Here is a 22,023-nt window from a genome sequence, read left to right as displayed (position 1 = left end):
CGCAGTATTATTCTTGTTGTTGTGGCGGTTTAATGGAGACTGTTCGTTAGGTCGTCGTCCTTGAGTGTCCTTTCGTGCAGAACACAGAGAGTCGGGTGTTCAGGATCGGTCACAGCAGACGCCATCGACATGCTGCGACGACATCGTGTTGGAGACGATTCTGAGGTGGAATCTGGGCAAGATGCAAAGCTGGAAGGCAGTGATGGCAAGAGTACTGAGCTGTCACATGCTGCTCCGACGTCACCAAGATCCTCAACTCCAGACCCGCACGCCTCATCTGTAGCGACGGATCCAGCTATGCAAGTCCAGCGTGATGATAGAATTAAAAGGATAGCGAGGAACCCAGTGCCGTTTGGAAGTCTGGTGGAAGCTTTGAGCTACGTGGTGTTTCTCATCCTCTTCATCCTGGCCACGACCGTCATTGAAGAGAACATCCAGGCTTTCTACTTTGCCAATCGACTAAAATCTGCACTCGTGGACCAATCCTTCACAGTGCCGACAGTCTCCACAGCATCCTCCACGTCGACTTCGTCCAGTGTTAGCAGCAGCTCCTTGCTCCCGACCAGCTTCACTGCAATTCGCGATCAAGCACAGATGTGGGCGTTCCTTGAAGGGCCTTTTGCTGATGTCGTGTTCGGTGTCGCACAGGAAAGCGATACTACCACCACCGCATCGTCTGAAACGGGAAGTGTGGTTGCGTGCTCCAATCGCCTATTGGGCGGCGTTCGTCTTCGAGCTCTGCGCGTGAAGCCTGGCTCGTGTCCATCGCTGAGTCAAATTCCCGAGTACGAGACGATTGTTCCGTTTTGCTACGGGAAATTTGCCAGTGACGTGGAGGAAACACAAGGCTACGGTCTCATTCTCAACAGCGAAGATATCGTTGCGTCGATAAGTTACGCTACAGCGAGGTTATTTTTCAATGATCTGGAATTAAACACCGTCACGAAGACATATACGCATCTACAGACGTGTTATTCCGACTGCGAACGGATCTGCGGTGAAGCGTTCGGTGTCGACAGGTTTCGCTACACTTCACAGTGCACAGCGCAGTGTGCAGTTCAGTGCACTTGTGTCTACGAGGAGCCAATTGGAATCCATCTCTGCACAGATCCCAACCCAAATGGGGAGGGAGGGGCGATTCCTACCGCTGTACACGCGTACAACTGGAGCAGTGCCAAAGTGACACATGCGATGAGTGTGCGGGGCTACACTGGCGTATCATTTCCAGGATCCGGCTACGTCGTGGATCTAGGTTTGAACGGAACACTCTCTCGTGAGAGGCTGGCAGAACTCAAGACCGACAGATACCTCGACCTTCCTACACGCGCCTTGGTCGTGGATTTTACCGTCTACAACGCGTATCTACAGCTTTTCAACATTGTGGAGATTGTGGTCGAGTTCCCAGCTTCAGGTGGCGCGTTTGTCCAACTCTCAGATGCAGTTCTGCGTCTCTTTCGTTACTCTTCGGCAAGTACGGGACGGATTGTGTTGGAGGGTGTCGTGGTGCTCTATGTTCTTATCCAGTGGTGGAGCATGCTGAAAGAAATGTATCGTGTCGGTGTGAAGGGGTTCTTGACTGCCTCTCTCTGGAATCTACTTACAGCGATGCATCTCGTTGTTTTCGCGACTACGATCGCTGTGCGACTCTACACGATCGATCTCGCGTACGGAACAATGAGTGGGACGGCTGCAAAAGCGATCACGTCGGCGTCGCTGGAAGAGATTCCGAACTTGCAAGGCCTGGCAACTGTTCTGTATGCTGAAAGTGTTATCGAGAGTATCAATGCGGCGCTGGTGTGGATCAAGCTTCTGCAGTACACCACAGTATCGAAGCGCATGAGTCTCTTGCTGTGGATGTTAGGTCGTGCTGCTCGTGATCTGGCCTGGTTCTTCGTGTGTTTCCTGGTTTGTATCTGCGCATTTGCACAGATCGGGCTACTGCTGTTTGGGCTGGATGTGCGTGGCTTCAGCTCTCTTGGTGTGGCAATCGTAACACTATTGCAAGCTGTGGCTGGAGAGCTGGATTACGCGGGCATGGCGGATTCCCATCGAGTGGCAGGTCCCGTTTTCTACATTTTGTACTATTTGCTGTTGCTGCTCATCTTGGTGAACGTTTTCCTGGCCATTCTCAACGACGCGTATATGCAGACAATCACTGAACAAGAAGAGGAAGACGAAGAGCTAGCGACGGCTGCGAATGATCGCGTCATGGGCTGGGACGAATCTGGAGATGTGGTTGATGCCAATGCCGATATTTCTCCCAGCGAAGAGCGGGCATTGCAAGCTGCTCGACGTGAAATGGAGCAACTTCGCAAATATCCATTCTCAAAGGGATTCTCGCCAGCATTTAAACTGCTTGTGGCAGATGCGAAACGTGTCATTGCCGAATTCCGTAATGGAAACAATGGTGTGAATTTCACGAAAGTGGACCCTCTCATCATGTTGCCTAAGACCGGCAACAAGTGGCCGCAACCATGTGAGACGGCATCTCGCAAGTTGACGCGTCATGTAAAGAGACAGGTAGCTAGTGAGTTACTGGAAGCGGAAGACCGAATGCGCGTAAGCCGACGGGTCGAGTTGCAACAGTCTCAGATCGAACATTTGCGGCACACGGTGGACGAAGACGTCGCTGCTCGACTCGAGGCTTTGGCGGAGAGTAATCGGCTCAAAACCAAGCGGATGCAGGATCTGGAAAAGACTTTGGGCTCCATTGAGAAGCTCTGCATGTAGCTCGTGAGCGACACCGCTTGTTTACGTATTGATAGCGACGAAGAGGGCGAGAAAACCAGACCATCGTCTCGAACAGCTTCGTCTCGACTGTCCCGAACTTCGTCTCCAGCAATCGGTGGGAAGCAGAAGTCGTCTGGGGGATCGAAACGAAGTCTCTCGCTGGCAATCTTGGCAAATCGACAAAAGGAAACAAGGCGCAAAACCTCAGGCGAAGAGATAGAAGAGATCAACCTGTAGACAATTTTGCATTTTGTAGTGGCATCCATCGTTGGCTGACAAAAAACTTTCACTTTTTGGCTGACATCCCTGTGACAATTTGCCACAGGCACCGACTTGCCAATTCGCCCCATTTCGTTTTCGCCATTGTTGTTTCTTCTTCGACCATGACTTGGCGTCATCTCCTCCCCCGCTCGCTTTGCGCTGCTGCCGGTGCCTCGTTCGTCTTGTTCAGCGCTACCGCAGCGAATTCCTCCCCAGCTTCGTCCACCCACGCGCTGTCCTACAACGACGGACACCACGGTCGCACCCCTCGAATGATCATCAGAGATCCTGGTACGAAGAGTGTTTGTGGCAATGATTGTCATTTTAATGATTTTTATCTAAACGGCGCCAAACTTGCCAGATGCCTTCGCCCACAAGATGAAAAAGTTTGTCGAGGACGGTCCAGAGCAGCTCCTGGTGATCGCCGACTTCGACCGCACCTTGACACCGTACTACAAGCCGCAGAGCGACCCCCAAAAACCTTTGGAGCAAGAAAACAGTAGTCACGGCCTGCCCATGACCAGCAGCGCCTTGCCACCCGAAGTGGCAACTGCTCACCAGAAACTCTTCGCTCGTTACTACCCCGTGGAAACCTCTTCAAACCTCTCAGCCGAGGAGAAATTCCCTTTCCTGGCCAAATGGTGGGAGAGCGTCCACTCGCTGCTAGTCGAGTATCAACTCTCCAAGGATCAGGTCAAGACAGCAGTGGCGTCGGGGTCCCTCAGTTTCCGTCCAGGATTCCACTCGCTCTTTAGACTTTTACACGACCAGCAAGTGCCGACGCTCGTCTTCTCTGCCGGACTCTACGACGTGATCCACGCCGCCTTGGAAAAGGAGTTTGCAGCGGAGCATAACTGCACGCACATCACAGCTGAGGAGATCCCCGACGAACAAAAGTTCACACCCGACAACGTGCACGTCGTGTCCAACATGATGCATTTCGACGCAAAAGGCCGCATCGAACGCTTCGACGGTCCGGTCATTCACCCGCTCACCAAGACGGCGCATGCGTTGCTGGACTCGCCATACTGGAAAGAGTGTCAGCTTGACAAACGTCGCAACGTTCTTCTGCTCGGTGACTCGCGAGGCGACGTACGCATGGCCGATGGCTTGGACGCCGACGAGATCATCCGGATTGGCTTCCTCAACTTGAAGGTGGACGAAGCTTTGGAGGAGTATCTCGAACTCTACGATGTCGTGTTCACCGACGACGCGAGTCTCGTGCCAGTGCAAATGTTGATAGAGCAGATAACAGCAGTGTCCACCAGGAAGGAGTAGAGCGATAACACGCGTATTAATAGCGATCACCGTTGCGAAAATGGTGGTTGGGACAAAACTCGTGTCCTATTCTGGCGATCCGAGCCGATTGTGGCGTTGTGTGCTTTGCTGCAGTGCAGTGATAGAGCAGTGATTCTTGTCGCCTGCTGGCTCTGGGTATTACAGGTCTTGCCCTCCGCAGTTGCCGTGGGTGCTGCCGTGCGAGGATATTGTCGCCCTCCGCCGGTGAAACCGGAGCAACTCCTTACCAACACAATCCACTAACTTGCTAGGAAGCGCTGAGGCTGAGAGGAGATGACAGCGAATAACACAAATAAGGGAAATACTGCGGTCATGAACCCCTCCGTTCCGCCCACGCCCGAGTCTCCAGGGCGAAAGACGAACATTCCCGACAAATCTTCGCCTACTAGACAGAAGCAGCAACAGGCAGAAGGAGTGCCATCAAACTCGAAAACTGTAGGGGACCAGGACAAGCAGCAACAGCGACGAGAACCCGAGAGAGTAGCGACGGAGGCTTCCACAGCATCGACATCTTCTGCGACTACAGGAAATGCCACATCCAATGCAAGTGGAGAGAACAATGGTGACGTGGTCGGAGAGTACGTGTTGGGTGAGACCATTGGCAAGGGTACGTTTGGCAAGGTCAAGCTCGGGTTACACTTGCCGACCGGTGAAAAAGTTGCCGTGAAAATTTTAGAAAAGAAACGAATTGTCCTGGCGGCAGATGTGGAGCGAGTTGCACGCGAGATTAAAATTCTCAAGCGCAATCGGCATCAGAACGTAATCCAACTGTACGAGGTCATCGATTCTCCAGATCGGATCTTTCTCATTATGGAACACATCGACGGAGGGGAAATGTTCGAGTACATCGTTGCACATCATCGCATTCGCGAGCCTGAGGCCGCCTTTCTCTTCCGCCAGATTGTAGAAGGACTCGCGTATTTGCACTCAAACGAAGTGACTCATCGCGACTTGAAACCGGAAAACTTGCTGCTCCAGTCCAATCGCCACAATGCTACGGATCCCTCGACACTTCTTGTGAAGATTGTGGACTTTGGCTTAAGTAACACCCACGACGGTGGACGTCTGCTGCGTACAGCCTGCGGTTCGCCTTGCTATGCTGCTCCCGAGATGATCCAAGGACGACTGTATCGCGGCCCCATTGCTGACATGTGGAGTCTGGGTGTGGTGCTCTTTGCGATGGTTTGCGGCTTTCTTCCGTTCGAGGATAGCAACACCAACATGCTTTACAAGAAGATTTTAAGTGCTAACTACAAGATGCCGACGTTTTTATCGGCGAATGTGCAAGACCTAATCCGTCGCATTCTTGAGACGGACCCCGAGAAACGCTACACTGTAGACAAGATCTTGCAGCACCCGTGGCTGGCTGGTGTGCAAAAGCCCGACATATCCGGCTACGATGTGGGCGGGGGAGCTAACAGTGACGAGCTCAAGACACGGCACAAACTTGTATTAAGTCAATTGGAATCACTGGGATTGCCGGGGGATGAGGTGCAGTCGGCATTATCAAAGAATCTATTCAACCGCGTCACGGCGTCCTACTACCTTCTCGACAGTAAACTCCAACGGATTATGCGAAATCGTGCCATTCCAGTACCCACACCCGGTAACACTTCTAACGTTGTGACCGACCGTGCAGCTCGTCGTGAGAGTAATCGACAACAGGATTCCACCGTTCGAACAGGTGGAAGTGACGTAAGTTCTGCTGCTACTGGAACAAGTAAACGTATTGAGGTTTCTGGGAAACCGCTTCGTCAGAACTCAGGTTCCCACGGCGTCCAGGAAAGCCCGAGACGCAGATCAAACCCTCATCACCCACCCCAGCACCAGCAACATTCAGAGACCCAAAAAGCTTCTTCTCTGCGTGTAGTCACACCGGCAAATGCTCCACCACACGCTAGTGGATCAGGGTCCACGCAACGACCAAGTTCGGTGCGTGGCGGTCGCAACCTTGTGATGATAAGCAATTCATCAGCAGTGTCGTCTGGCTCAGGGTTTCTGCCGATCGCACCTAATCCACCGCGTGACCATCGTCACTCTGGAGTGCTCACAGCCAGGAAACCACAGAGCAACAGTCGCGTTACAGTCAGCAACGGTATGGTAGCTCTCCGACCACTTGTACAACCAGCACATCCACCGAGGCGAGAATTTCCACCTTCCACCGCTACACGACGGCATTCCAATGAAGTTGCAGCTCCACCCTATCGTAGTATTCATGACCCCATACCAGCCCACCCACCTTCTCACCATTCGATCATTTCGTCCAATGGTGTTGTGGTTGTTCGACGACGAGGCCCCGTACCCCCACCGCCCCATGCAGGCCACACACATAGCCCCCACCAATCACACGTGGTGGCAACGCCAGCGATCTCAGCGTCCCATTCTGCCTCCAAAGCAGACGACACTCGGTCACCACAACGTCTATCTACAAACTCGTAGACGACAGAAAAAATAATATTACACTCAATAGCTTCGACTCGAAGCTTGTCTATGAGGAAGAGTATCCGTAAAAAAATGACTGATATTGTACTATTTTGTGATAGTCGTGCATGACTGAGGAAAATTGTTTTCTTAGATTTTACTTTACCGGTAATCTTATTAGTTTGCATGATAATTTATCCAGGATAAACATCTACTACGAAGTTCAACGTAGTACTACTTCATACTTCTAAATTCTTCGAAGAATGAGAAGGAGATAAAGTATTAATAGTTTCCTTTTTACGATACTACTATATCTGTTTTATTCCAGTCGGTAGTATAATTTCTTCTCTGCGATTATGCCACCAGCGTATTAATACATGCAGTTGAAAAAAAGCAAAACATGTTTTTTTTTCTATTTGCTTCGAGCAGTACTTCATTATGACATTATTTTGACACGCATCATGTTCAGTCTCCGCCACCTCACTCGAGCTTCGCCTCTCTTCTCCGCTGGCGTGGCCCTCGCTGGCGCGGGTGTTGCGATGAGCTGCCGTGGAGACTCCAACACAGCGCGCTCTGAATCGAGTTCCAGCCACCGCCGACCGCCAGGAAAGCCCATGATGTTTGTCCGCGATCCAGGCACGACCACGAAATCTTCCTCTCAATAATTGCATTGGCTGACCTTCATGCATTTCTGTCACCATAGACGCGTTCGCCCGCAAGTGGAAGAAATTTTCCACCGACCGACTGGACAAACTCATCGTCATCGCCGACTTCGACTACACGCTCACTCCCGCCTACAAACCCACAGGCACGTGCACAGTGAATTGTTAATGAGTACGGTAAAAAAACGTATTAACCTAAAAGAATATGCAACAAAACTGTTTTTTTTTTACCAGACGACCAAGCTCTGAGCAGTCACAGCCTCCTGATGGAGAGCGAGGCGCTGGGACCACAAGCAAAGACGGTGGCGCGCGAGATCTTTGAGAAATATTTCCCGATCGAACAATCAGCGCAACTCTCGAAGGAGGAGAAACTTCCGTTCATGATCAAATGGTGGACGAGGACGCACGAGCTCATGATCCAGCACGGCGTTTCCAAGAGTGCTGTCGAGAAGGCGGTGGAGGAGAGCGACATCACGCTGCGAGAGGGTTTCATGGAGATCTTCGACCTGTTGGCAAGAGAGAATGTGCCCACGCTTATTTTCTCCGCCGGGCTCTACGACGTGATCCACGCCGTGTTGAACAAGGAGTATGCGAAGACGGCAACCAAGACGCCTCCGAAGAATGTTCACGTCATCTCCAACATGATGCGCTTCGATGAAAACGACAAGGTTGAGGGCTTTGATGGAACGGTACGACCAAAATTTCTAGACAAAAGTACGGTATGTAGCTTCTTTTGTTCACGGTTACTTTTGTCGCTGCAGCTTATTCACAGCTTGAACAAGAACGCGAGTGCGATCGTGGAGACGGACTTCTGGAAGCAATGCCGACTGGAAAAGCGCCACAACATTTTGCTGCTGGGAGACTCGCTGGGTGACGCGAATATGGCCAACGGATTGGACTTTAAGGAAGAAGAAATCGTCCGCATTGGATTCCTCAACGACGGGGCAGACGAGAAACTGGATCTGTACCTGCAACGCTTTGATGTTGTGCTTACCAACGACTCGAGTTTGCTGCCTGTCGAGCTTCTGTTGCACCAGATCCAGCAGTAACCGCGGTATTTTATACGTGTACGTGGCGCACAAGAGGCCAACCGACGCTTCCACTGCAGTTGTCCTTTATCAATAGAAATATGATACTCACGACTCACAAAAAAAAACTCCTTTAATATTTTTAACCAATTTAAACATGGAAATACTACAGAGTACTTCAGTTCGTGGATGATAGTCTTACTTTCTCCTTTAGGGTTGATGTTGTCTTCCTCGATTCAGATGACGCGTCGAAGTCCGTTTCGATCTTCTCATGCTCGTACGACGCGAGTCGACTAAACATCCGGGAGAGTCTCTGTGCCAGTAGTTGGGACGGATACTCCACTAAGTGGTACGACGCCGTCGCTAACAAAATCACAAGACCAAACACGGCGAACGTCTTGTCATAGTAGTTCGGCATCTGCTTGATCGGAGGCGTGAAGATCACAAACACGTGCAGCAAGTACACGGAAAAGCTGATCTTGCCCAAGTACCGCAGCACGATCCACTCGAAGACCTGGGAGACCGTGGACGGCCGGACCATCTCGATGACTATCAGCAGAGACAACTTGACACTCGTGAACGGCATGATGTATCTCGTGGATGGTGGCAATGGCATGCCCAACCAATTGAAGAAAAGTCCACGGAAGACCACACTGAGGTAGACTGCGATCAAAATGGCCTCAACGACCGGAAGAGCGACGACATGGAGAGTACGGAACTTGAAACTCGTTGCTTTGATCCACGCTTCCAGCTTCACGAAAATGATCGCCGCCATAGACCCCGCCACAAACGTCGGCAGGTGCATGCTCAGTGGCTGACGGTAGAAGCTGTCTCGAGTCGTGTACAGACCCTCGTGAATCATCCAGACGTACAAGGGCACAAATGCCATCCACCAGAAGTGACCCAGTTTCAGAACAGTCAGCACGAAAGCAGGCAAGATGAAATAGTACGAGATCTCCAACGGCAGTGTCCACATGAGGTAGTGTCGGTGCTCCGGATGAAACGTGAGTGTCTTGAAGAGGTTGAAATCTTCGGGCTGTTTCACCAGATAATAGCGGTGTTTGTACTCGAACGGCATGAGCCACAGCGCGATCGACAAGAGAGCAAACAGCGGGTACACGCGGAAGAAGCGCTTGGAGAAATAGTCGGCCAACGTGTACCCCCACTTGCGGTACGACGCGCTCTCGGCAAGGAGCTTGATGCTTTTCTTCATGAAGATCATGGTCAGCAGAAACGAGGAGAGCACGAAGAAGGCGTCGACTCCGACAGCACCCATGAAGATGTCGTGCATGTATCCGGTGTGTTGTGTGACGACAAAGATGACAGCAGCCCCACGTACACCGTCGAGGAAGAGGATTTTGGCGATAGGTGACACGCGAGACTCTCTCGGGTCTCTTTGCAGGTTACTGGTATCTTGGCTTGACTTGACAAGGGACATAAGGTCGGTGGTATTCGGTTCCACTCGGTCTGTGTGTGTCGTGCCATTGCGAGCACCGGTGTCTTCTGTCGCCTGAACGCTTATCACTGTGTCGGTCTTGTGTCCGAGCATTTGCGTGAACTGTATTGAACCTGTTTCGACAGCAAGATTGGTTTGGACACGTCAAGCGGAGGAATGCGTTGTGGCGATGACAATGCGAGCACGCGAGTAATAGCTAGGATAGCCATCCAAGCTGACGATTTTCATTCCTGTACGCCGTGCATGATATCGGTACCAATTTTTTACATGCACGATGGTAAGATGTGTAAGATTTGCTGTTCGAATGGGTTTGGCTCAAACTTTGAGCCCCAAATTGAGACGGCTTTCAGAGTCTGAAAGCCGCCTCAATTTGGGGCTGAAATTCAGACTACTAAAGTAGACTCGTTGGCAACGATGAGTCTGGGAGATAGAACTAGGAAGGGGGGGGGGGTCGTGCGGGTTAGATATGTAAGATGTTTTGGAAGTCCGATGCTGTTGTTGCACTTGTTCACACACGGAGGTTTATAGATCGATGCTCCCATTGAATGATAAAGCTGAGTACAAGCTTTCGAGTGAATGGAGAATGTCCAAGCACAGTTATACCACCAACCACCAAACATTAATAAGGTGCTGGCGAATTCACAGACCACAAAGTTTGCAGACCTTTTCAACCGCACAAAAACACAAATAAAAACAGAATTTAATGCTCTGCGATTGTGATGCCAACACGAACAGAATCTATAAGTGAATTTCGTCGCAATCGTTCCCTACTGCAAATGGACGATGAATACATAATGAAAGTGCCTATATCCACCAGCTGTTTTTGTAGAAAAAGTACAATCCAAAATACCGACTTTAACCTAACCACAAACTATATTTTTCGGATTTTTAAACGGAAAAGCTACAGTCCATGCGTCAAATCCGCTTATTTTCCATGTAATACTCCATGTAATGTCCATGATGTAAAATATTTTCATTCGGTAATTTATAAAAACAACCCAGTCGTTGAGTGCAATTATTGTCCAACTCTCATCCGTGTATTGTCCACGATGTGATCTATGTAGTTAATACCGGTACAATACTGTATACCGGTAGTTGTACCAATCACACCAGCCTTTCATTTGCTTTTCAAACCCAAACTCGCCCCCCTTCGAGCATTGCCGCCGCCGCCGCTCCGTTACCTGCACGCCGCAGCCTACGTCACGAGATCAACCGTTGCTGCAATCGCCGGCCATGTCGCTCAGTCTACCCGCTTCCGCGACGTCTGAGGTGCGTTATCTTGCTGTTTGTGGTCTCTGTGAACGTGTTTCTAACCGTGCGTTATCTATTTGTAAATACAGGGTGGATCGTCCGACTCCTCTTCAGATATCGACACCACGGCTTCCGCAGCCTCCGGCGCGGCTGCAAACTCGGACGACGCCTCGCCTGACACGGACGATTTCAAGCGTCCATGTATTGTCCAGGTCGTAGACTCTCCCTCCCTTGTGGAGGGCCCCGCAGACGTGACGTATCCGAGCTGGTCGGCGTGGAATGAGTATTTGAAGGCTTACTCGGTAAAGTCCCGCCAGGTCATCCGCATCCAGTCAACGCTTAGTTGCGTATTGAGAAACAAGCGGCTGGGTCAAACAGCGGCAGCAAAGCAGGGAATGGATGTTCCGTACGTACCAGAGACGTGGGGTGCTTACCAACGCACATACATCTGCACACATGGCTGGCCAGCAAAAGACAGGAGCAGCGGATTGCGAACCAAGCACTTCGTCCGAGGATGCGGTTGTCCATTTCGATTTGTGGTGCAGCTCGTGCAAGTTGACGGCTTATGCTGCCTTCGCGTGAAGAACGGTGTGTACCAGCACAACCATGCGGTGGGGACAGCGCAGTTCAAGACGTACGCGGAGAACCGTAGGTTGGACGACACGGACACGAAGGATGCTGTGGACAGCATGGTGATGTACGGTAGAAAGCGCGCACGCATCTATGAGTATCTTCTGGGGAGAGGCGAGAACCTCGTCAAGAAGGATGTGGACAACATTGTGCAACGTGTTAAAGCAGAGATAAGAGGAGGGTTGAATGACGACGAAGCTTGCGCCGCAACTCTCGCGGAATTCGCAGCTATTGACGGTAACGTAGTCACGGTGGACGAAACTGATGCGGGACACTCTGGTGTGATCAGTATGACTTCCAGACATATGCGCGACATGGTTACTAGGTTTCCAGAGCTTTTGCTTGTGGACTGTACCCACAAAACGAATCGGTAAGTCCTCCCATGTATTGTGCAATTATTTGTCCGTGTATTGTCCATGCTTATTTTAATGTCATGTCCATGTATTGTGCGATTCTTGTCCATGTAATGTGCATTAGATACAACTACCAGCTTTGTACCTTCATGATGATAGACGACAATGGGCGTGGGCAGCCTGTACAACAGTCTTTGCTCGAACGAAACGCCGATTGGCAGATGTCCCGAGCGCTGGATCATCTATTTCGGATTGACGATAAGATTGGCGACAAGGTTCAAGTTATAATGGTCGACAAAGATCTGAATGAGATCCGCGTGTTGCGTCGGTACTTCCCTAAGTCGCGCGTGTTGATTTGCGTCTTTCACGTCATCAAATATCTCCGCACAGCGTCCAGGAAGCCAGAATATGGTAAACTTTCGTCGGACGATCACGACGCCATCGACGCATTAGTCCACAACATGGTATATGCCTTAAGTTCAGAGATCTACGAGACCAATTGGACCTCCATGAAGGCACTTTGCACTAGGACTGGATATATGGCATTTTACAACTACATGGATGAAAACTGGAACACTTGTACGGAGATGTGGGTCATGTACCAACGCTCACGGTTGGCACATTTGCGCGTCCACACGAACAACCATTTAGAGAATTGGTTTGGGCATTTTAAGGACGGGGTAAACTCCAACATGACCATGACGGACACCGTGAAGACCCTTGTGGGTGCTGATGCCAGGACTTCCAGTGAATACGTGTTCGACAAGACTAGGATCGGGTTACGTGTCAACCGCAACTACGACGAGGAGATGTGCGAAGTTTTGCGCTTTACGACGCATTTCGTAGCAACACACGTGGAGAAGGAGTACGTAATGGCATGCTCAAAGGTCGACAAGTTCAATTTCGACTTAAAGTCAAATCCAGGCTTCGTGGAGGTGACGGGTAAACACAAGACGCATGCTGTGGATTTGAAAACGTGGAGCTGCACTTGCTCGTTTGCTTCTGCAATGCGTCTGCCTTGTCAACACGCGATCGCGTTTCGGAAGTGAAGTAACGCCCCAGGAAGCGTAATACCGCTGAGTTGCATCGATGAAAGGTGGGTTAACTCACAATTTATCCACGTATAAGCCGTGAGTTGTCCATGTAATATCCAATATTGATGTTGTACTGAGGGTCTGACATGTCATTCATTTAGATGGTTACATCCTGCTGAACAACCGATGACTCCGCGGACTTTTGTGCTTAATGAGTTTAAACCAGGGGAGGCGAAACACAAGGTGCTTGACGCTAATGTTAAGTACAAGGAGGCAGTCAGCGCGTTCCAGGCTATATGCAGTGAGCTAGCCGATATCTCTGATGACGACGAGTACCGTGAGCATTTAGACTTCGTCGTGCAACAATGGAGGAACATTAGGCAGCGCAAACGTGTAAAGGTTGAAAAAACGAAGGTTCCAGTCACGAGAGAAGAAACAGAAACAGATGAAGTGACCTCTCCAGTGACAACCAGTCGAAATCGAACCGGAACCAAGCCCGAAATGGAGCAGCTTGCGCTTGAGACCACTCCTGATGACAACGAAGAGAAAAATACTGAAAGTGGATTGCGCATCCGTCTGAACCCCAAAGCTGCGAAGTCTGGTAGGCCCCGGTTGAACAGAAAGGAGAGAGAAGCAGACGACAAGAAGAAACGAGCGTTGTTTAACGAGTCAGAAGCCCATAGAAGATGTCTTGGAGAGGTGACATTAATACAACTTGCGCGCAGTCTTCAACTTGAGAAGCCTCCACTTCAAGACACTCTACGTCGTGTTCTGCCACTCCAAACCAAGTACAACAACGCGGGTAGCAAGAAACCCAAGTACACTAGAGAGAGTGCGCCTGTGCTGAATGAAAACGCGTTCTACCTACTTCCACCCAAACTGTTGGACAAGTGCGTTGCCGTGCTGCCTGTGAGCAACACCAATGAAACAGCCATCGATGTACTCACCCAGAGTCAAACTACACAAAAAGACGAAGAAACATCTACAATACCTGGACAAATCATGGACAGCAACGGACAAAACCCGGAGATCGAGTGTGTCTACATCGCGGGTATCGGAACATTTTCACGCGAACAGATTGAGGCCATGGCATACTTAGCAAACGTGAAGCGTTCGTGTGATGATGGAATGGCGTTTACCAAATGGTTAACACAGGATGCAGCCAGCGCCATACCAGCAGCACAACAATCGACACTTCAGAGCATGGCAGAGGCAATTGCTCGCGCCTATCCCCAAGATACCATCCCAATTGACGGCAACGATTACCACTACGCGATGCTGTACCGTCTCAAGCCGCCCCAATGGGCTAATGATGCGCTGATTTTGGCTTTTTGCGCGAGATTGTACAGGACGGGCACCGGCGTTCGCATCGTCGGTGTCGAGGCAGCCTCGGCGTCAAAGAAGAAGAAATCTATGAGTGAAAAAATGAAGACAAAGGTTCAGGAACTACTCACTGAAGCGGATGTACTGCTCATTCCTGTAAATTTTGGGAAAATGCATTGGTGTGCAATGATCGTGGATGGCAAGCAGAACAATGTCCTGTACTACGACTCAATGAACCTGAAGACGTACAAGGACGTACTGGACCGCATGTCGTGGGATCTGGCTACTACGCTCAGCGACGACTTCAAAGTTGTGTCCGTCAATGGACCGATCCAGACAGACGGATACAACTGCGGGTTCTACGTAATGTTGAGGTTTTGGCGATATGTAGACAAGAGTGTGTCGCTGGACGTAACTCCGATTGGTCTAACGCTGTTACGCTTCCGCATCCTTCACTTCGTGCTTCACGGTAGCAAGCCATAATGCAACTAATACAATCTCATTTCTATTGAAACTGGAATCGACCCGCCTAATGTTCATGCGTATGGTTGACCTCCTGACTTCTGTATACCGGTATGTACGAGAGATGTCAGAGGACTTTCGTTTGCGAAGGTCTAACAACTTCCATTCACTATGGATTTTAAAAACAGTGGTAAGTAATTTATTTCGACACATGGACATTACATGGAGTATTACATGGAAAATAAACTGAGTCGACGCATGGACTGTAGCATCGGCCATTTTTAAAGTTTTGACATTTCAAACCGTTCCTGCCCGCTCATTTCTTATTCCCCGTTCGCTGAAATGGAGGACGCAAAGAAGGCCAAGCGCGTGCAGACGGCAGGAGGCGAGCGCAGCAACGCGGGAGACACCGCGCATAACGAGACGCTTGCTGAGGGAAGTGACGAGAAGACACCGGGGGGCAGCGGCGTGAAGTCACCAGGGATCAGCACGCATCGACCAGCCAAAAAGACGAAGAGGAGCGTCGCCGACGCTGATGTCATACTGCCAGTTGACGGAAACTTCCGCGATCCAGACGACACTGATCCAGCCAAGGTTCGTGTGGTGTGTGAGCCCTTCGCTGGGGTATTTGACTCGTGGGATGATATGGAGGCGGCATTCAGCGGGTATGTACAATTATTTGCAATTTATTTTATTACTTAATTTTGTTTTAATTGGTCAATTCTATTTTGTTCCTAGCTACCAACGCGATACATTCCAAGTCTACAAACTGCGGACGAGCAACTCAATTAGAGATCGCAATTGAACTCGTGTTCGGCAAGCGGAGGCTCGGGGAACGCAGCCAAAGTTATGGGAAGAATCACTGTGGTACTACACGAAGGGCTGGACATGCACTCACGGAGGTCAATTCAAGCCTAAAGGGCAGGGGAAGCGTACGAATCACACAACACGTCGAATTCAGTGTCCTGCGAAGCTGAATGCATTGTTGCTCGTCGACGAGGATGGTTCTTTTCGCGTGCGCGTGAAGCTGCACGATTCCACGCACAACCACGCCATCGCCGAGAACGTATTCAATACATACGCAGAGACGCGAAAGATCACGTCACCTGGTACTCGGAGCGTCGTTCGGACAATGTGGCAAGGTACGCCGCAAGCAACCAGGAATTTTTTTATTATTTATGTATCACTACGATTGTTTTTATGAAGGTGGAGCCAAGAAAAAAAATCCTCCGATACGTGAAAGATGTATCTGGAAAGCCTATTCAAACGCAAGATGTAAACAGCATGATCGCGGAGATGAGACGTGAGTCCTACACCTCGCCTGATGACAACATTCGCGTTACGGAGCTACTAGAGAACTTCAGCGAGGGCCCCGGTAACGTGGTGAGGGTCTACCGAGACACTGACTCTCAGTTAACGAGCTGTATTGCCTTCCAGACGAGTCACATGAGACGCATGGCGCGTCTGTTCCCTGAGGAGGTCTGCATTGATGCGACCCATAGCACGAACATCAACAGGTGAGCTGAATGATGTAATTCATTTGGTTGGTGACGCTGTTGCTATAGTTGGTATATTCGGGTAATAGTTCGATACCCAATTGCGTTACCAATTACTTTACCAACTACTTACCAATTATGCCCAGCTTATATTATCATATCTTTTTAACCACGCTCAACTATTCATTTCTAGGTATCGGCTATTTAGCTTCATGGTGACGGACAAATTCGGGTGTGGAGCGTTTGCGCAGCAGTCACTGATTGATGGTGAAACTAAACAGAACATGAAAAACGCAATTTCTGCATTCAAGATCAACATCGAATGCTGGAAGGAAATCCAAGTCATAGTTATTGACAAGGATTTTACCGAGCTATCCACACTCGAGGCTGAATTTCCAGAGGCTTCTATTATCCTGTATCACTTTCATGTGATCGATTATCTCAAGCGAGAAACCAGTAAACGTGAGTACGGTTTTACGAACTTCGAGAAGCTTCACATCAAAACCTTTATTCAGCATACCGCATAGTCTTGTTGAGTTACTTTGCTTTTGAGAGTTTGAAACGTTGACGTCAGTCCATCAGCTTCCACTGTGTAGTCTGCCTTTTGACAGGCCATGTACTGCTCCTCCACGAGATTACACGCATGATGAGTGGCTATACGAGCTAGCATCTTCATTTCTCGGTCGTAGCCATGATTTACACGGTGACCGATCCGTGTAGTCTTGAATTTGTAAGCGTCTTCAGCTGCCTGCTGTAGAAATAGAAGTGTCTGGATAATACGTCCTTGGCAGCACCCCAGCTAGCCTCAAGCCTATTGTTCGTGTTATTATCAAGATGCGGCAGCTCACCCCGACGGAATGTACACCATTGATCCTTGCACGAAAGCAAGTTGGTCTCCAAATACTCCACAAATGCCAACTTCCCACGACATAGCTCCTTCAGAGCATTCAGGTAGTGATCAAATAGCTCCTCAGCTGTGGCTCGAACCATAATAGTCTTGAACGAAGCAAGTCGTCCGTCTGGACGGCCACGGTTGCAGCAGGCTGTAAGGAAATCGAAACGGAAAAAGGAGTACAAAGAGAGCCAAGAACTTGCCGACCGCCTAACTACAATCGGGGATGTTACGCTCGCCAAGTTCGCCTAGCTTGCGCTGCACGAGGCAATTACGCTCTCTGAGATTGAAGACGTGTTTAGCGGTCTTCAACTAATGCATACAGATGCGGGTTTCAAGCGTCCAAAAAGGCGAAACTGCTCACCGATTCGTCAAGTGACGCATGTGAAACCAAAGTCCGTGGTGTTCTGCCTGGTAAGTTTGCTATCTTGTGCTCGCGTTGGTATAGTTGGTTCACAATTGGTTTAATGGGTAAGCAGTGGGCTATAATTGGTATTCGGGTACCAAATACCAATTTTGCACCAATTACCGACGACACGATACCAACTATTGTGTAAATTGAAACTAACATATATATGAACCGTTAATTGTAGTTGCGCTAGTTAAGAAGTGTATCACTGCAATTGAAAACGTGATACTCCGCGAGAAAGCAAACAATGGGAGGGATGTCTTCCATGACGATGTTGCCGTGGTGATTTTGAAGGTGCAGACGTCTCGGGCAAACGATATTGCAATTATGCAGCAACGGCATTCCATGGCATCCGTTGTTCGTGGCGCAAAGGCGCTATTATCATGGATTAAAAGTGTGAAGTTTGAAAATCCTGATGAGGAGGAAGAGAGAAATGCGATTGTGGAGACTGTTTTAGAGCTAGATCTACGTGGGTCTGTTAATTCTGGTGGAGTGTCCGTGGAATTTGCCGAGCTTGCTAGATTTGGCAACGACGGATGGCTCAGTGATGAGTGTCTGATGAGCGCAACGCAACGAATTGCAGCAGAGGCATCGTGGAATCCCCCTCCAAATATTCACGCAATCAACCCGACATTTCGTATTTCGAGGGTGATGACCAGCGCAATCGACTCTTTGACACAAAGAGCCAGCTTTTCAGCATATGCCACGATGGTTTAGCAATGTTGTGTCCAATCTACATTAATATCGACTACGGACATTGGTGTGGAGTTATAATTGATATGAAGAGACGCGTGATCTGGATCTACGACCCCTTTCACAAGAAGAAACACGAAGATGAGGTGAAAAGGAAGGTGGTAAACGTATTTTTGGAACTAGTCGACCCAGCCTACAAATTGGAGATTCGAGAATTTCGCGCGTGGCTTCAACAAGACGGATTCAGCTGTGGCGTATATGTGGCTCACTGGTTCGACTACAACGTGTCAGCATACATATTGTCACCAGACAAGATTGTATCAACTGATACGGAACCATTATCAGAGAAAGAACTGGAGAGAACTCGCTACAAGAACTTCTGCTATGTACTCTTCGGGATGCAAATCAAGAATACTTCTAAGTAACTACAAAGAAAAATGGATTCTTTTTACTTTTTAATGCCTACTTTCTAATAAATAACGACTTGATCTATATTAAAGCGCCCGCCCCCACCCTTCTTCTTCTTCTTCTTATCCTACTTCTTCTTTTGCGTGTATCAGTCTGCACTATAACGTTGGGGATTCCGACACATTGCCTATGTTCGAATAAAACTCATTTGATATTGTTGAAAAAAAAATAACATGTATGCGTCACCTATGTAATAGACTTAAATTGGTTTATAGTTGGTCTAGGGACCAATCGTAGGAAAAACGAACTCGTAGAGATTCATACCGACAGTCTCACCGGTACCTTCTAGCCCTAAGCTTACATGTGTTTTTCAGATTTCGTCCATTTTATGTCGAAATAGTTGGTGGATGCAACGAGTCATACATAATTGCATTTTTGTTTTTTGCCTTTGCCTGGCGTCTGTAAATAAGGAGTTCTTTGTTGATTTTTGCACGAAAATTCCTGACAGATCACCTGAGTTGAAAGTTTAATTTTACAAAGCATTATGATGTGACCACATATTCATGTGGCATGAGCGTTGACCCAGTGGAAGACTTCCAAAAACTGCACAACTGCGATCGCATCTCATTTTGCGATCGGTTTGCTAGTACCTACCCCTCCAAATGCGAGCGCAAGCAAGAGCTATGAGCCATTAAAATTCACACAAACAGACTCACATTTGAAGGAAATGCTGCCGCCAACCATCTTGGTGGCCATTTAAGAGCCATGCAAGACGAAGCGTTCACGACACCATCTTTTGCTGCTGCTGCGCCTGCGGATGATGGTCAGAGAGAGGGACTATTTGACAAGCGATGCGCTCATCTCACCTCTGCAGTCTCCTTGACACGTCATGTACGCTGGACGAGCCGAAGGCAGATTCGTTGCCACCGTGTCAATCCCACCTGGTGCTTTTGACGAGCTACTGAAGGTTTTCTCAAGGTATTACGTCGTAGCGTCAGGTCTTGGCCGTCGTGGGCGCCCTCCTGCATTAGTAGTGAAGCATGCTGCTTTAGCGTGCGTGCTACACTACTACACTGCTGTTGGCGAAGCTAAGACGCTCTGTGAGCTCTTTGGAATCCCCCCTGCAACACTATCACGTGTCCTAAAAAAAAAGAGGCTGCATTAGATGCAGCCTTGCTTGAGCTTCCAGATGCTCAAGTGCGCTTTCCTTTCAAACAGCAACAGCGTCAGTGGTCGCGTCAAGGGCAAGCAAAGGAGCCTCTTCTGGAAGGCGTGTGGGTTTTGTAGATGGTAAAAATTATCGAGTCCAAAGTCCCACCGATGCTGATCTACAAATGCAAACTACTACGGTAAGTTGGACTCTAACTGGATGGCGTTCTACTTGCTAACATTTACTGCTGACACTAGGCTGGTTGCATTCGGTCTCAGTGACAGGCACATTGTGCTATGGTGTCGATGGTACACTTGTGTGGGGGCGGCACAACCCTCCCGGTTCCTGGAACGATGGCGAGACGAGTCATCAGCTACAACTACGCTTGTCGGATCCATTGCGGACAGTCGAAGGGTGTGGCGTTGTCGCGGACTCGGCGTTTCCCGTTAGTCGTTCACTGTTTGGACGAATTCGAGCGCCTCTGAAAGATGGTGATCTAGAACGAGCCCACATTGAATGCCGACTCGGTTTGGTGGCGCTTAGCAACGCCATTACATCGGTCCGACAGGCAGCCGATTGGGGCATGGGCTCCGCCGAGCGTTGTTATCGGCGTCTGCAACTGCGCCTTCCATTCGACCCCCAAGAACGTGGACGCCTTCTGCGAAACATCTATCGACTATACAATCTTCGTGTTAGAAAAACAGGTTTCAGTCAGATCCGAAGCGTGTTTTCAGAGTACCTGTAAGCCTAGTTATCCAGGTTAAGCTGGGAGCGATCAATGCGAAGGTGTTCGCTTAGAAAACGAGTGTATTTATGGTTATACTGTTTCGAATCTTGCCGCAAATGTGCAACTACGCTAGGTGCTGGTTGGGCTCGGCTTGTCGCCCAACAGCTTTGTCATCAAGACGAAAAACAACTCTTCACGGCGATGCTCTCGCTCCTCCCTCTTTGCCTCTCGTTCTTCGCGCTCTCTACGATATTCCAACTCACGTACCGCAGCACGTTCCTCCATAGCAATGACTGCCTGCACCATATCGGTGAAACCACCGCTCTCTTTTTCCAGCTTGCCCAGCAAATTGTTGATCGTCCTCCTGCGTTTGACCGTTTGAGAAACCTCTGCATCTTCAGCAGTAGCACGGGCACGCTTGAGCACTTCATTTAAATTGGCAAGTTCGTTTGGCGTCTTACCGCATCGCTGAGAAGCGGAACGTGCTCCTGCGTTTGCGCTGTCTTCGACAGAAGACGGCGTTGGAGGCGCTGTGGTAGGAATCGCAGACTCAGCTGCTAGAGAAGTAGCGGTGGAAGCTGTTCCACTGGGAGAAGACGGTGATGGGGCTGGGGCTTCGGCAATTGGTGATGCTGATGCAGGGGTGCTCGTGGTGTTGGCGGGTGCCGTGTCTTCAAACGCCTCAACACCAGAACTAGACTCCATCCTGTAGTACTCGCGCTTAGAGCGAGCTACCTCCTCCGGACAAGATGGGTCACCCGTTGGCTTCAAAGCGTTCTTCAACGCCAAGAACTTCCTCTTGATGGCGTCAGCGTCACGCTCAGAAAACTCGCGTGGGAGCTCTTTGCCGTATCGACCTGCAGCAGTCTCCTACTCATTGCCTCCCAGAGGAAGGATGTCTTCCACCGCAGTCAACATGCGATTCAGCTCCGGCCCGGTTCAGCTCTTTCCTCGGCCTGTCTTAGACTTGGAAGGTGCCATCGTGTAAGAAGTAGATCAGGAAATGAGGCGTGATGTTAGTTCAATTAGCTCGGAGCGTCACTGCCCTCCGAGTACAGCTACCTGTGAGCCACCAGCCGCTCACAAATTGGAGAGACGCTAAACCGGTCCGAACAATTTGTGCAGTGATTTGCGAGCGCCTTTTCATTCAAAAGCAAGCGTGAAAGTGTGGCTTCTTCTTTTTGTGATTTGCAAATTTCGGAAGTCCTCCAGTTGACGACAAATTAAACCTCGTTGGGCTTCCCAATGGCTAGCTTACGCTACCTATCTCCCAGTATAAAGTTTATCCTAATGTACTGCTCTAATATTTGGTAATGTATTACCCGTAGTATTTTTGGA

General features: G+C 49.6%; 5 protein-coding genes across 5 annotated transcripts; 3 read left to right on the top strand and 2 right to left on the bottom strand.

The window, feature by feature from the left end:
- Nucleotides 1–129: 129 nt before the first annotated feature.
- Nucleotides 130–2,967, top strand: PITG_07912 (Polycystin Cation Channel (PCC) Family; the record flags this gene model as incomplete). Its single annotated transcript, XM_002904077.1, has 2 exons — nt 130–2,726; nt 2,790–2,967. 2 exons carry the CDS (start codon nt 130–132, stop codon nt 2,965–2,967), a joined length of 2,775 nt encoding a protein of 924 aa, XP_002904123.1.
- Nucleotides 2,968–3,113: 146 nt separating this feature from the next.
- On the top strand, nt 3,114–4,269 carry PITG_07911 (cytosolic 5'-nucleotidase III-like protein; the record flags this gene model as incomplete). Its single annotated transcript, XM_002904076.1, has 2 exons — nt 3,114–3,282; nt 3,353–4,269. 2 exons carry the CDS (start codon nt 3,114–3,116, stop codon nt 4,267–4,269), a joined length of 1,086 nt encoding a protein of 361 aa, XP_002904122.1.
- A 294-nt stretch (nt 4,270–4,563) lies between these two features.
- On the top strand, nt 4,564–6,729 carry PITG_07910 (5'-AMP-activated protein kinase catalytic subunit, putative; the record flags this gene model as incomplete). The annotated part of the gene is made up of 1 exon (XM_002904075.1): nt 4,564–6,729. The coding sequence occupies one exon, from the start codon at nt 4,564–4,566 to the stop codon at nt 6,727–6,729; it is 2,166 nt and encodes a 721-aa protein (XP_002904121.1).
- Nucleotides 6,730–8,773: 2,044 nt separating this feature from the next.
- On the bottom strand, nt 8,774–9,614 carry PITG_07909 (uncharacterized protein; the record flags this gene model as incomplete). The annotated part of the gene is made up of 2 exons (XM_002904074.1): nt 8,774–8,798; nt 8,851–9,614. 2 exons carry the CDS (start codon nt 9,612–9,614, stop codon nt 8,774–8,776), a joined length of 789 nt encoding a protein of 262 aa, XP_002904120.1.
- Nucleotides 9,615–20,454: 10,840 nt separating this feature from the next.
- On the bottom strand, nt 20,455–21,603 carry PITG_07907 (uncharacterized protein; the record flags this gene model as incomplete). Its single annotated transcript, XM_002904073.1, has 3 exons — nt 20,455–20,634; nt 20,953–21,555; nt 21,592–21,603. 3 exons carry the CDS (start codon nt 21,601–21,603, stop codon nt 20,455–20,457), a joined length of 795 nt encoding a protein of 264 aa, XP_002904119.1.
- Nucleotides 21,604–22,023: the final 420 nt, after the last annotated feature.

Source organism: Phytophthora infestans, genomic scaffold (assembly GCF_000142945.1).
Source record: "Phytophthora infestans T30-4 supercont1.12 genomic scaffold, whole genome shotgun sequence".
NCBI lineage: Eukaryota > Oomycota > Peronosporomycetes > Peronosporales > Peronosporaceae > Phytophthora > Phytophthora infestans.
The sequence above is the reverse complement of the archived record's forward strand: the minus strand, read 5'-3'. Positions and strand labels throughout refer to the sequence as shown.